Source organism: Bos mutus, chromosome 3, assembly GCF_027580195.1.
Source record: "Bos mutus isolate GX-2022 chromosome 3, NWIPB_WYAK_1.1, whole genome shotgun sequence".
Taxonomy (NCBI): Eukaryota; Metazoa; Chordata; class Mammalia; order Artiodactyla; family Bovidae; genus Bos; species Bos mutus.
The window spans coordinates 90,356,456-90,371,982 of record NC_091619.1 but is presented as its reverse complement, the minus strand read 5'-3'; the positions used below and the strand labels follow the sequence as shown (position 1 = coordinate 90,371,982).

Here is a 15,527-nt window from a genome sequence, read left to right as displayed (position 1 = left end):
CCGGCCTGGAGAATTCCATGGACTATACAGTCCATGGTTGCCGAGTCGGACACAACCGACTTTCACTTTCCCTGCCTTATGCTTCAGCTAAGTTGGGGATTGTGTCCTTGCAACAAAGAATCATAATATAGCAGGAGAGGGACTAGTGTGTAATATTTTTTCAAGACCACACATCACTTTATAGCTAAGAGATAAAAAGGATAAATCAATTGAGTTAATATCTCTGGACTTCCCTGGTGATCCAATGGTTAAGACTCCATGCTACCAATGCAGGGGGTGCAGGTTTGATCCCTAGTCAGGGAACTAGGGTCTCACAAGCCATGTGGTGCAGCCAAAAAGAAAGCCAACATTTTTTCAAAAGGCTATCAAGTAAAAGCCTGTGATTCAGAGGTCATCTCCCAATGTTTCTCTGCCACAGACATCCACAGGTCTTCCAGAACTATTTTACCATCAGGATCACTTGCAAGGCCCACTCAACAGTATCTGGTAAGAGATATGTTTGCACAGCAAGAACATGAGCGATTAAAGACAAGGTAGAGCCATACAGCTCCTGAAAAATAATGCAAGAAACAAGTGGGCAGCACCAGAACACCTGGAGAGATGCTGCATTCTGGGCAGGCTAGGAACAGAATAGACACTCAACAATGAGACAGCACACAGCAAGACACACTACTTCCGCAAAGCAGCAGAAAAAGCAGAAAAAATAAGGGTTACCTCCACTTACTGCTTCCACACAAACTAGTGATCTCTTTCTGTACTATCAGTGCCTATCACAAGGCCTGGTAATACAGCAGGCAGTTAGTAAATGCTGAATCAGTAGATGGGAGAATTAACAGCATCTTACAAAAACAGGTCTACAATGCTTTGTCTTAAACTCCTAAGGCCCAAAGCTTTGATTAAAGGACTTTAGAAAGGTAATAAAGATGCATATTACATAACACTCCCATAGGGTCTGGGACAGCACCTACATCATCACACCACAGTGAATGGAAACACGGTCATAGTACAAGGAGTAAATGAAGTCTACAAATAGCCTCATAGCAGTCAAGGTCAGATTTAGCTGCCAAATATGTTTTGTCACCAAACTTAACAATAAAAAAATCCTCTGGAATTCAGAATTGTAGATAAGGTCTGCTAAAGATGAAATTAAAAAGTAATCCCAAAAACGACTGCTAATTTTCACTTATCGTGAAACTATTGTTCATGTAATAGGTAAGTTTACTGATTAGACACAGTTGAAGAAAATGATTTGTAAGATAGGTCAGAAGGAACTACACAGAATAAAGCATGGAAAGTCAAAATAATTAAAAATAAGAAGACAGGGTTATACACTGAGAAGGTGTATCTGGAATCCTGGAAGGAAAGAGTGCTCATAATCTGTAAGGGGAAGCAGATTTGTAATCAGTTAAGTTACAATTCAATGTGATAAGGTCCAAAAAAGAATGACAAAGCATTGAAAAAACACACTGAACCCTACCTGGGCGTATGAGGGAAGGCTAAGCTCATTGTGAAAAATGCCAAGTTTGCCAAGACAGAAATTCAAGTGAAGGCTAGGTGCAAGAGAGCAACTCTGGGCAAATCCCTGCTGAAAACTCAAAATAAGCATAGAAACACCAGAATATTTCTCAGCATTCCTGCATTACCTATGGGACCTAACCATATTCTTCATGCTTTCCAACAAATCAATCAGATGTAAGAACTCCACCTTATAGCAATCATTGTTCATATGCTTCTGAAAGAATACCAAATATGAGAAAACTCACTAGGGCAGTGGTTTTCAAAATGTGGTCTCCTGACGAGCATAGTGTCTGGACACTTTAAAAATTCTTGGGCTCTACCTCAGACTTTAAAGACGCTTTGCTCCTTGGAAGAAAAGCTACGGCAAACCTAGACAGCATATTAAAAAGCAGGGACATCACTTTGCCAACAAAGGTCCATATAGTCAAAGCTATGGTTTTCCAGTAGTCATGTACAGATGTGAGAGTTCCATAAAGAAGGCTGAGTGCCAAAGATTTGATGCTCTGTAATCAACTGGTGCTGGAGAAGACTCCTGAGAGTCCTTTGGACAGCAAGGAGATCAAACCAATTAATCCTAAAGGAAATCAACCCTGAATAGTCATTGGAAGGACTGATGCTGAAGCTCCAATACTTTGGCCACCTGATTCAAAGAGCAGACTCCCTGGAAAAGACCCTGATGCTGCACAAGACTGAAGGCCAAAGGAGAAGAGGGTGGCAAAGGATGAGATGGTTAGATAACATAACCGAGTCAATGGACATGAATTTGGGCAAACTCTGGCAGACAGTTAAGGACAAGGAAGCCTGGTGTCCTGTAGTCCATGGGGTTGCAGAGTTAGACACAGCTTATTGACTGAACACTTTAGACTTACTAAAATCTGAAGCTCTAGAAAGGGGGCCCAGTTTTCTGTGTCTTAACAAGTTTTCCATGTGGTTCTGATGCATGCTAAATCTGACAACTCCTGAGCTAAGATAAACCCTTTTCACAGTGTGATTCTGAGATCACTGCTTGGAATTGGCTACAAACTACACCTCTTGGAAACTAGTCCAGACCTCCTGAAGCAGAATCCGTACTAAGTGGAGCCCAGACTCTGTACCTCTAATGAGCACTCCCTGTGAGTCAATGCTTGTGAACCCAAGTTTCCAATGCCACTGCATTTGATTATAAACTCCTAGAGGTCAGGACTGCCTTGTTCACAGGTCAATTTGTTTCCAGTAGCTGGGCCGAAAGAGGCATTAGGTGAGTATTTTTGGATGATTAGCTAGCTCCATATTAAAGCACCAATCACTACAGCAACTGCCAAAGCTGCTTAGGGCCGTGACCGAGAACTCTTAAGGTGGTAACGTGCTGTGTGCCCCACCTCCCCCTCAAAACAATGATTCTGCTCATTTTAGAATGGTGGTCAGCAGCTTTTTAAGAATAGCTAGATTATTAACTGATGAACTAAAGTCATCTTTGCAGCCACTATGGAGAACAGTGTGGAGATTCCTTAAAAAACTGGAAATAGAACTGCCTTATGATCCAGCAATCCCACTGCTGGGCATACACACTGAGGAAACCAGAAGGGAAAGAGACACATGTACCCCAATGTTCATCGCAGCACTGTTTATAATAGCGAGGACATGGAAGCAACCTAGATGTCCATCAGCAGATGAATGGATAAGAAAGCTATGGTACATATACACAATGGAGTATTATTCAGCCATTAAAAACAAAACATTTGAATCAGTTCTAATGAGGTGGATGAAACTGGAGCCTATTATACAGAGTGAAGTAAGCCAGAAGAAAAACACCAATACAGTATAATAACGCATATATATGGAATTTAGAAAGATAGTAACAATAACCCTGTGTACGAGACAGCAAAAGAGACACTGATGTATAGAACAGTCTTATGGACTCTATGGGAGAGGAAGAGGGTGGGAAGATTTGGGAGAATGGCATTGAAACATGTAAAATATCATGTATGAAACGAGATGCCAGTCCAGGTTCCATGCACGATACTGGATGCTTGGGGCTAGTGCACTGGGACGACCCAGAGGGATGGTATGGGGAGGAAGGAGGGAGGAGGGTTCAGGATGGGGAACACATGTATACCTGTGGCGGATTCATTTTGATATTTGGCAAAACTAATACAATTATGTAAAGTTTAAAAATAAAATAAAATTAAAAAAAAAAAAAAAAGAAGAAAGATAACTATGGATTGGATAGCAAACAGGGCAAGTTGAGGGCCTTAGTTATAGTACCTCAACTACCCTGAGGAGAAGTTCGGGCTAATTTAAGTAAAGTTGACAGACATAACTTTTAGCCTGGGGGAATATGATCCATTTAGAAACACTATTCTGGCAAGAAAAGAAACCTCTATTAAGAAATGGCTTTCAGCACCTGCATCCTCGAAGAAAGAGGCTTTTAGAATTTAGGCTCCTCAGAGTTACCATTACAGATCACCCACCAGATGAGTCCAGTCAGAGGCAAAAGCTGATTTCTCAAGACATGTTTCAGGTTTTATAAGTATCGGGTCTCAGATTGATTAAAATGGCTAATGCAACACATACACATATACACCAGAAATTAAATAACTGATCTTACAGATACGCATATTTCAATTAACAGTCCCATTTCTAAAAACTGTCAATTTATTTTTCTACCCAATTCAGTATCAGTGATATACAAAAGGATATAAACAGATTATCATATTTACAGGATAACAGAAAACAAATACCAAGGAACAAACCCAGCAAAGTAACAAACTGTTGCTTATCCATGTCCACTCAACTATACACATTTTGTGTTTTTTTTTTTTAATTCTAGGACACTTTCCCAGTTCTCTAGGAAAGAAGTTACGTGGATTTATACCTTCCATAAGGGTCAAAAAAACATTACAAGAGCTGATACAATCACGTTTTGTACTGACAGTCAGAAAACACTTTTAAGGAACACCCTCTAATTTTCAGGCCAACGTCAACAGTATCAGTGGGTTCACAGGCAGGATGTGACTTCATCAAAGGAAATGCTTCTCTCCTCCTGGTGGCCTTCCTAAGATCCTCCTTCCTGCAGACAGGTGAAGGAGCTAGCTCTCTTCCCTCGTTCCCAACAGGTGATCAAGGCGTACCCTACTCCAACAGACGGAGTGTAGATTATCGACACAATGAGGAAAAGGAACTGATTTCTTTATCTACTAAATACAATCCAGATTTGGGGAGGCAGTTCCAAATTTCCACCAGGCAGACACTATGTGAACTGTATTGAGTACAAGACATGTTATCTTCAGAAAAAATAGGGATGAACACCTCAGAAATTTTCACATTGCTCATCAAATATAGTTTGCCCAAAGCATATGGGAGATGACAAAAAAAAAACAAAAACCTTAAAACAAAGCCAGACATTTTATCTGAATAAGTCAGAGTTTAAATTCCTTATGTAAGCATAAGGTTAAGCGTCCTTTTCTCCCAAAATGCCTCAAACAGGGGCAGCAGGGAGAATGGAATATAAAAAGCTCAATGACTAAAATATGGAACTCAACGGTTTCTGGTCATCTGTAAGTAGCTTCTACATTCAAAATTCAACTTTTACATTCAAAAAACTCACTTCAACTCCACTCCAGATGCCAAAAAAAAAAAAAAAGGCAATAGCCTACGTACGCCAAACACTTGACAACTGGGAAGCTGTCTCATAAAGGCCAGAAGGATTCATTTATAATTTGGCATGTGCTGGCTCAAGGGGCAACAAATAAATCAAGATATAATACATCAAGTAATCAGACAAATGGTAGACATATACACCACAATAAAGATTCATATACAGTCCTCCGCTGACTTTAAAGAAAAAATTAGGGGACACTAGAGGGAAAAGATAAGGGGAAAAGGATTATAAGGAAGTATTTCAGTCCAAAGCTAGTCCAGTGAATGTCTACCAGTAGGATTTCCAATCTTTCATCTCCAAAGTTGATCTAATAAATTATAAAATTACCTACTCACTTTCAGGACATACAACACACTCCTAAGTACACTAATCCCTCTGACATTTTGGTTTCACTTGCTACCTGATGACTAAGTTGTTTCTGGGTGTAAAGATGTTCCTAATATATTTTAACCAGCCAGTTAACAAAGCAAAGGTTGCTCCCCTGTGAGGACAATAAGCTTTACAAAATAATTTGATCTAATGAAGATGGGGAGCGTGGGGGAAAAAAAAAGGAAAGTTTCCTGGTTTTCTTGCAAAACTTTTTCTCTCACTTGAAAAACCTGGCAATCACTTAATGTTTTGTTCCAGAAAAAGAAAGCAAAAACTAGCTGAGAAAATACCCATACACATTGTTTACTAGCATGATACAAAATAAATTCATAGATGTCGGTCAATTATCTTTTGAAAACCAAATGTGAATGTTTCATCTTGTAACTTAAGAGCTGAATTTTTCCACATTCCTTTACATAGAGTTAGCATCTGTAAATTGAGACTTCTTTTTGACAATCATGCAAATTTAATTTGTCTCCAAAAACAAAAACACAACCTAACAGATTAACAAAATATGTCCTCTAGACAGCATTTTCTGTGACTTTTTCTCCACTGTTACTCTTTTTATCCTTTAGTAAACAGAAACTACTCCAAAAAAGTTTACGTATTTTGAGTTTACAGAGAGCTAAACTCTCAGACCGATCAGGAAGGAAGGCTAGATCAAGTTGGCCTGTTTTACCTTCTGAACTGCCTCTACTCCTCTCAAAAGTAAATTCTAAACATTTTCTAGTTCTTCTTATTAAGCTGCATAAGCTACAAACATTTCTACTGCCATAGAGGCTTCTGTAAAATTGAATAAAGATTTTATTATGCCACACACACAAAAAGCAATCAGTACAGAAAAGGCAGTTTTCGGTTTTTCTGTTGAGAATTTCTTTCCATGATTTCTCCCATTAAAGTATAGTTTTCAAAGCAACCACCACGACAAAGGAAGCATCTAATTAGTCCATTTTCTTCTGATCCAAGAATGCTGAACATCTACTGTCCCATCTGTAGTTGTATCAGCAGTGTAATGAACACAGTTTATATTACTTAACTATTCTTTGAACTCCAAGAACTGCTGAAGTCTCTTCTGATGTTCTGCAGATGCTGGCACAGCACTAAATGAGACATAAATTCAAAGCATAAGCTTTATTTTACATTAAGCATATTAAGTGAACCACAGAGCAGAGAGTCAATATTTTTCAAAACAATTAAAAATGAATAGAAATCTTCACTTATTTAGTACTTCTGAAAAAAGCTGGATGAAAACCCTCCTTAATCTACTGAGAGGAGGGCGTGCATGGAGCAACAGCTTCTACCTTTAAAAGCCCAGAGAAAATTAAGGCTGACAACTGAAGGCATCAACTGTAACCTGCTCTGCTGTGGAACCTGCTGTGCAGAGTTTCAGGCTGTGCAGTACATTTTTCTGGATTTTATTATTTTATTTAAACCAGATTCCAACATTATCTTTGAGTTGTGGAGTATATAAATTGCTTTCAATATAAAATCCTTTAAACAAAGATGTTTGGATAAAACACAATAGACTCCACTAATCGTTTTCAAAGGTAAGAGCTTGGTGGTTTAGATTTACTTTCCCTTTGAACATAAGTTATGTCTTGGATGGAGAAACTGAGTTCTCTTCCCACCCTCACCCCTACAAAAATACATTACCTTGACAAAAGTGGGGCAAATATACACTGAAACTAGTATGAAGCTTTATTTTAAACTTTTAGGCAGAAATTAAATACAATGAAAGATTCCAGTTTTCTAGTTGTTGATAAAACTGTATCCTGACTGAATAATAATGGAGAAGAGAATGGCAACCCACTCCAGTATTCTGGCCAGAGAATTCCATGGGCTGTATAGTTCATGGGGTCACAAAGAGTCAGACACGACTGAGCAACTTTCACACACTGAGTAATAAAATTCCAGTAACTGAAGATCGCCACTTTTAAAAGTGTCAAAAGGCTTATTATAATAATTTTGCTACAAATTATCCTAAAACACCTTACACATTTTATATATCTGCTTTCTTAAACCATGTAGCTGCCACTAACTGAACCATCTCAAGTATACTTTACTATTCAGAATAGACTTTCTCTCCGTGCCAGGGAGGCTGTCATCTCTAACTAAATGGCTCTGAATTTTTTCAAACACCAAGTCTTCTCTCATGATTTTCTTTTGATTTTTATTCTCATGATTCCCCTCTGCCAGCAGGCACTGTACTTCTCTCACTGTTGTTAATACTCAACTCTAACAGTAGTCTTCCTCTCAAATTTTAATGTTATTGGTTAGAAAGTCAGTAAATCAAACTTGTCTAAATTAAGAGTAAACAGATATTAAATGAAGGTCTCCAATGTGTAACTGGTCTGTGTTAGTTTTCACACCTTAAGTGTTTACTTCATTTATAGCTGGTTCTCAGAGGTGAAGCTCTGGGGAATGAATAAACCAGGTATTAATAGGGGCTTCCCTGTTGGCTCAGTTGGTAAAGAATTCGCCTGCAATGCAGGAGACCCTGGTTTGATTCCTGGGTCAAGAAGATTCACTGGAGAAGGGATAGGCTACCCATGCCAGTATTCTTGGGCTTCCCTTGGGGCTCAGCCGGTAAAGAATTCGCCTGCAATGCGGGAGACCTGGGTTCGATCCCTGGGTTGGGAAGATCCCCTGGAGAAGGGAAAGGCTACCCACTGCAATATTCTGGCCTGGAGAATTCCATGGACTGTATAGTCCATGGGGTTGCAAAGAGTCGAACATGAATGAGCGACTTTCACTTTCATACAATAATAATAGTTGTTGTCACAATAATATATAATGTATGTGGGCTTTACATATGTATGATCCTATTTTATCTCTATTAACAGCAAATGAAATAAAATGGGACGAATAATATACCTTTTTCATGGCAGGAAAAACAGTATCAGAATGGTTTTCAGAGGTCTGCATATAGAATTCTAGGGTCCAAAAGATTTAGTCTAATTTCTGGTTCTACAACTTACTACCTGCATAAGTTACTACCTGGAAGTTACTTAAATTAATAGATAACTTGTCCACAACTACAACAGACAGTAGTGTACTCAGACATATATCCAAATGTTTTAATTCCAAATCTAATGCTTCTACTATTACCATTCTGTCCAATATTTGCACAAAATAGTCTTTACTGGCCTCATCAATTTTAGTATATATATAATATATGGCTCTACTCAGAGAAAAGAAACTAAGGCAGAGTTTCATTCTTACAGTTTTTTTAATAATCATCTACTTTGCTTATGGAAGAAATCTATTTCCCCTTTTCTTCCTGTTTTGGTTGTATCACGAATATATATCAATCATCATCTGTATTTCATTGTCTGAATTCCCTGAGAATTTTCTAAGAGTACCTTACATCTTGTACCTTACATTTATACCTTAAACCTTACAGTTTACATCTTGGAGGGAGTCTAGTGTTGTACAGGGTAAGAAGGTGGAATCTTAAGAACAAGACAGACCTAATTTCAGCTTTATGTTCTAACACTGACTTGATGGTGCTATCAGGCATGTTCTTAAGCTCTTTGAGTCTCAGTTTCTATATTATACAATTATGATAACCTCTATACCTCACAGGCTCTTTGAGAAGAATAAATGAAACGTGCTAAGTATATTGTCTAGAATAGCACTGTCCAAAAGAACTTTCTGCAATGATGGAAATGTTTTATACCTAAGCTGTCCAGTATAGTAGCCAGTAGCCACGTGTCATTATTGAGGACTTGAAAGGTGGCCAATGTAACTGACAGATTGGATTTTCAATTTTATTTAACTTAATTTAAATTTAAATAGCAACACATGGCTATCATATTAGAGACTGCAGATCTAGAAAACACTCAATGATTTTTTTTTTCTGGTTTGTTTTTAAACAAATGAATAAACTTCTTAAGGACAGAGGGTTATCTACAGCTTTTCTGTATTTCCACACAGAACCAAAGTGTTCCATAAACTTGTTGCTGTGGCTACCTTAGGTATGTATATAGTATGTTTTATGTATTTGCCTTATGGACGTAAAAGGAAATACACTACTGTTTCTAAAAGCAGCTAGTTTGAAGAAGTTCTAAACTATTAATTGCATACAGAAAAAAACAGAGCAATCTTATATCTTTTAAAGTTTATTTCCAATTATGATAAACGTAGTTAGTAAACTAGTATCCCTTACATTGCCTAGCTAGATTATTTCATGAAAAGAAAGCAGTAAACATCAATGAAACTAAATATACACAGACTTGGCATTTGTGGTTTTCTTTCCGGTTCCGTTTCTGAAGGTGTTATGATCTGTTGCTGTTTTTCCAGCATGATTCACAAAGCACCAAGGACTCATTTATGGAATACTCTGCTCACCCCAAGTCTTGGTTTGCTAACCAAGATGTAATAACAGAATTATTTTTAATATGCCTTTCTGGAGAGTATTCATTTTGCCTTTTTTCTCCCTTAAGGTTATTTTAGGAATTTAAGAAAACAATATATAATTATATTTGCTGCTTTTATAACTTTCTATCCTCTTTTTTTTATCCATCTGAAAGAAGGTCCCAAAGCTTATACAATAGGCTAATTTTTAAAATATTAAATCTAATATTAAATCTATTTTAAATAGATTAAATCTAATAGATTTAAATCTAATATTAAATCACAAATATTAAATATAAATCTAAGCTATTACTTCCCAGTAAGAATCAAGAAGTTCCCCCAAAAAACACTTTCAATTTATGAGCCTTAATTCTCATGCCTGTTTCTCAGGGGAACTCCTGAAAGTAAATAAAAGAGGTAAACTTACTTCAGATGTTCACCAAATGTGGTAGTTATCCTATAGATGGCTGTTTTCAGTGATGCTCTAAATGCAAATCTTAACGTTTTATAGGAAGTGTCCACCAGGCTTCCTGAAATCCGAGGTGGCTTACTGGAAGCATGAGGAAGCTTGAAATACTTGTCAACTGACTATATCAAGAAAAAAAGGAAACACATTAGTTCAGACTATCAAAAAAGCCAACTCAGTGCAAGGATTAAAGAGATTTCATTTCATATAGACAGATACAGAGATAACACATAGACATACAATAAAGTATTTATTTTGGATCACAGTCAAATAGTTTGAAAAACAGTGCAGTCAAGGTTCTGCCACTTCAGCAGTTACCAGGGAAAAGTCTACAACCATCCTCTAAAAAGCAGTTATATACTTTTACAGCCTTGAAAATTCAAAAGTGGGAAGTGAAACACAGATGTCCTACTCTGCTTACGATGCATGACAGGTAAGAATACCTTTATTATGAATCTCAGTCCGAAAAAAGATCAAACTTTATACTTTACGTAAGTAAGGTTATTTACAAAACTAGCTTATCTTCCTTTTTAATTCTAGATTGTAAAACATCTATGTGCAAGAATAGGTAGGGAGAGAGAACTCACAAGTGAAACTGATTCATTTACATACTTGACAATGTAAGAAAAAGATTTAAGTATAATTTTCAAAATCCAAAAGTAAATATTATAATTTTAAATGCTGGGGAGCCCAAGAATATTGGCGTGGGTAGCCTATCCCTTCTCCAGCAGATCTTCCCGACCCAGGAATCAAACCAGGGTCTCCTGTATTGCAGGTGGATTCTTTACCAACTGAGCTATCAGGGAAGCCCCTTTAAATGCTATAACTATATTAAGAGAAGGGAGAAGAGAAGATTGAGAAGAATAACTGTGTTAATCTACTGCAGTATAATATCTAATATTAATAATATAATATAGTATAATATCTAATATCTAAGTATAATATATAAGGTGACAAGAAGCAATAGCATAAGTCTATTATCTATAGTTATGGATGTAAGCACCAAAAAAGTACCTAAGACTCTAGGTAAAATGATTTTTGCCATCATGTTTTTAATTTCAAGAGTTCTTTTATGTCAATTAAATGATCCTTTTTATTTCAACATCCTATTTTTGTTTCCAGGATTCAATACCCTCTTTTATTTCTGAGGATTTTTGTGGTTTTTGTTATATTTTGGGGTTTATTTTTGCTTTAGAGTTTCTTTTCCCTCTGTACTCCACTTAGTCTCTATCATCTGTATTGAAGATTTCCCTTGGAACATACTGATCCTTGGCTCAAGACTGAGAATAGGACCTTCTGAAGAGCTGGACCAAAAGCTCTGAGTACTAGAAATTACTGATAACAACTTTGAGTACATGATTGGGGATTACCGACAACAGGCTTCACAACAGGTGATGTGCATGGACTTTTCTCGGCGGGGTGGGGGGGTGTACGGGGCGGGGAGGGTGAGTGCCAACTCAGTAACTTTAGGTCTTTCTTCTTGGTTTGATCAGAGTTCCCAAAGAAGAGTCTTCCAGTACCCTCTTCGGAAGGCCTGGTTCCCAGTGCTCAGGGAAGCTGAGCAGGTAACAGAGCTAAGCTTCTAGTAGAGTGCCTGCAACTATGAACTCTCCCAGTCCTGACAGCCAGTGCTGCACTCTCTCTAAAGGATGAAACTTAACTGGAATGAGGGAGAAGCACCTCGGAGAATCTAGGGCTCTAGCTGGGTTTCAACAGCGCTCACACAGCCTCTTTGTTTTGGCGTCTGTCCCTCAGGCCTTGGCCCCAGAGGTGCTTGCCGCTCACCCCACTGCCACCTTCGCAGTTGCCTCGGACTCTGCTAAGTTAGTTATCTCAACCATCTGCTCTCCAGCTTTGAAAACTTTGTTGCTATTGTCTCCTCTCCTATTTATGGATTTATGTCTTTTTAAAAGACTTTCACTATAGTTTAGCAGAGTTTAGGGGGAAGGAACAAGATTTGATGTGTGTGTTCAGTCTGTCACAATAACTGCAAGAGCAAGAATTCATTCTTTCAACAGAAACTTGTAAGAGGGATGCCCGAGACTGGGGCATGCTTGAGATACTTTTAGGCAGTATGGAAGATAGTATTCAGTGACATACTTAAGTAACATTAAGTAACACTGAATCACAATGGAAACATTACTTCCTTTTCAATTTTCTTATAAACCTTAATTAGGTATACTAGCAAAATAGTCATCATCATTTTCACCTGGGTTCAGTGGACCCTTTTTATAGTCTTTTTACAAAAAATTTACAGAAATAAGAATGACAGGATAATGTAAAATACTTTTAAAGCAATATAAATAAGATTATAAACATAGTTTTCAGGTTTCAAAGACATAAACATCTGAAGTATGAAATGTGTTTTGAATGCAACTAGCTGCTTATCAGCTATCATGAACAAACCTGGAACACATCCATCCTATAATACTGATTTCAAATTGAAGATATATCTCCAACAGACTCTAGCTTATCATTATTTCTGGTTCTTTTTCTTGCATCTGCACCATCAAAACACAATACTTTAAAAAACTTTTGACAGTTCATAATTTTGTTGCAAAGTTCAGCCATTTTTTTGGTACCCCAACTGTGCAAAACATTTTCATTCTTAGGTTTATAAAGATGAACTGAAATGGTCAATCACATATAAAATTATTTTATACATGTGACTTTTTTTCATTTCAACATCAACTATTTCCTTCCAATCACTTTTGAATACACCTTTGTATACCTTCAGTATGCATCCATTTAAGAATCATATAAATTTCTAGAGTGCTGTGTCTCTGCATGCATCGTCCGCTTTATCTAAATAATTATTTAACATATGGGCAATTTTCTCCTTTTTACCATCATTGGTGGAAAATCTTTTAAATCTGAATTAGCAACTGTATTCATTGAAAGCTTAAAAAAAACTATAAAGATGTTTGTTCAGACTATTTATATACCTTTTCTTGAAAGATGATGCAATAATATATGATTTCATCATTCTTCTGTTTTGTTACTGGTCTTTTTACCACAATTAGAGTAACTGATGAGTAATGATGAAATAATTCCTAGGATGATCAAATAGCAAACTGTTTCAAGACACTGGAAATGTAAAATCACTAGGATTCCATAATACATCTCAGATTTTAAAAGGGTCGAAAGGGTAATTGTAAAGGAATGAATTTTGTTTTCCCTTTGTTCTTTAAAAGAACTCTAAGAAAGAATAAAAGTCATAAAATACCAATCCCTACAAATAACTCGAATAGCTCAAAAAAATAAACGCCAAAACTTAAATTGGGTCCAACAGACCCTAACGTATAAAAGTTACATTGGGGAAGAAAGTCTCAGTATGGAGATGATGTGTCCTTAACACATTTCTAATCCTCTCTAATTTCCCTTCACAACAAAAGGACAAGAAGGCTTCAGGTTCAGGGACTTCAGCAAAAAGAATTACTTAAAATTACTGTCTTTTCTCTTTCGTTGTCTTCTCAATACTGAAATCCAAAAAGCCCTAATCTGACAATAAAACCTAACCTAAGCTGACATAGGTTATTTATATTCTTTATTCCACTTGCTATGAATATTCAGATATTTCACTGGAGAAAAGCATTACTGTATCTGATTAAGGGGCTTCTACCTCAGATAGCAATAGCAGTGTTACATAATTATGATTGTGTATACCATGTAACATTTTGAAAAATCTTAAAATATCTAAATTTTGAAACAATTTGAGGGTTTGAGATAAGGAATGGTAGACCTGTATCTATCCATAGCAAGTCAAACTAGCTTCCCTTTTACAACAGTGATACTGTTTCCTTTTAAATAAATTTAACTTAAAATACTAAGTAAATAATAGTTCATTTAGGTGGTTCAGTTCAGTTCAGTTCAGTTGCTCAGTCATGTCCGACTCTTTGCGACTCCATGTATCGCAGCATGCCAGGCCTCCCGGTCCATCACCAACTCCCGGAGTTCACTCAAACTCACATCCATCGAGTCAGTGATCCATTTGAGTCGCCAGCCATCTCATCCTCTGGAGAAATATCAATAACCTCAGATATGCAGATGACACCACCCTTATAGCAGAAAGTGAAGAGGAACTAAAAAGCCTCTTGATGAAAGTGAAGAAGAGTGAAAAAGTTAGCTTAAAGCTCAACATTCAGAAAACGAAGATCATGGCATCTGGTCCCATCACTTCATGGGAAATAGATAGGGAAACAGTGGAAACAGTGTCAGACTTTATTTTTTGGGGGGGCTCCAAAATCACTGCAGATGGTGATTGCAGCCATGAAATTGAAAGACACTTACTCCTTGGAAGAAAAGTTATGACCAACCTAGACAGCATATTGAAAAGCACAGACATTACTTTGCCAACAAAGGTCCGTCTAGTCAAGGCTATGGTTTTTCCAGTGATCACGTATGGATGTGAGAGTTGGACTGTGAAGAAAGCTGAGCACCGAAGAATTGATGCTTTTGAACTGTGGTGTTGGAGAAGACTCTTGAGAGTCCCTTGGACTGCAAGGAGATCCAACCAGTCCATTCTAAAGGAGATCGACCCTGAGTGTTCTTTGAAAAGAATGATGCTAAAGCTGAAACTCCAGTACTTTGGTCACCTCATGCAAAGAGCTGACTCATTGGAAAAGATTCTGATGCTGGGAGTGATTGGGGGCAGGAGGAGAAGGGGACGACTTGGATGCAGTCTCAAAAACGACAGAATGATCTCTGTTCATTTCCAAGGCAAACCATTCAATATCACAGTAATCCAAGTCTATGCCCCAACCAGTAATGCTGAAGAAGCTGAAGTTGAATGGTTCTATGAAGACCTACAAGACCTTTTAGAACTAACACCCAAAAAAGATGTCCTTTTCATTATAGGGGACTGGAATGCAAAAGTAGGAAGTCAAGAAACACCTGGAGTAACAGGCAAATTTGGCCTTGGAATACGGAATGAAGCAGGGCAAAGGCTAATAGAGTTTTGCCAAGAGAACGCACTGGTCATAGCAAACACCCTCTTCCAACAACAGAAGAGAAGACTCTATACATGGACATCACCAGATGGTCAACACCGAAATCAGACTGATTTAGGTGGTATATGACTAAAATAATGACAATAGTGGATGCTAATCAACAGTTAAGGCAAAAACTATGATGGTAGTATATGAATAACTTGAACCTAGAGAACACTGGTTTATAGTA

At 37.4% G+C, this 15,527-nt stretch overlaps 1 protein-coding gene across 1 annotated transcript in view; it reads right to left on the bottom strand.

The window, feature by feature from the left end:
- Positions 1-4,135: 4,135 nt before the first annotated feature.
- Positions 4,136-15,527, bottom strand: part of NDC1 (NDC1 transmembrane nucleoporin) — a 59,842-nt gene continuing 48,450 nt past the window's right edge. Inside the window, exons 17-18 of the mRNA XM_005903594.2 lie at positions 10,311-10,471; positions 4,136-6,627 (exon numbers count right to left, since the gene is read on the bottom strand). Coding sequence (XP_005903656.1) covers positions 6,564-6,627; positions 10,311-10,471 — 225 coding nt within the window. The 3' untranslated portion in view covers positions 4,136-6,563. The remainder of the gene's footprint in view (positions 6,628-10,310; positions 10,472-15,527) is intronic.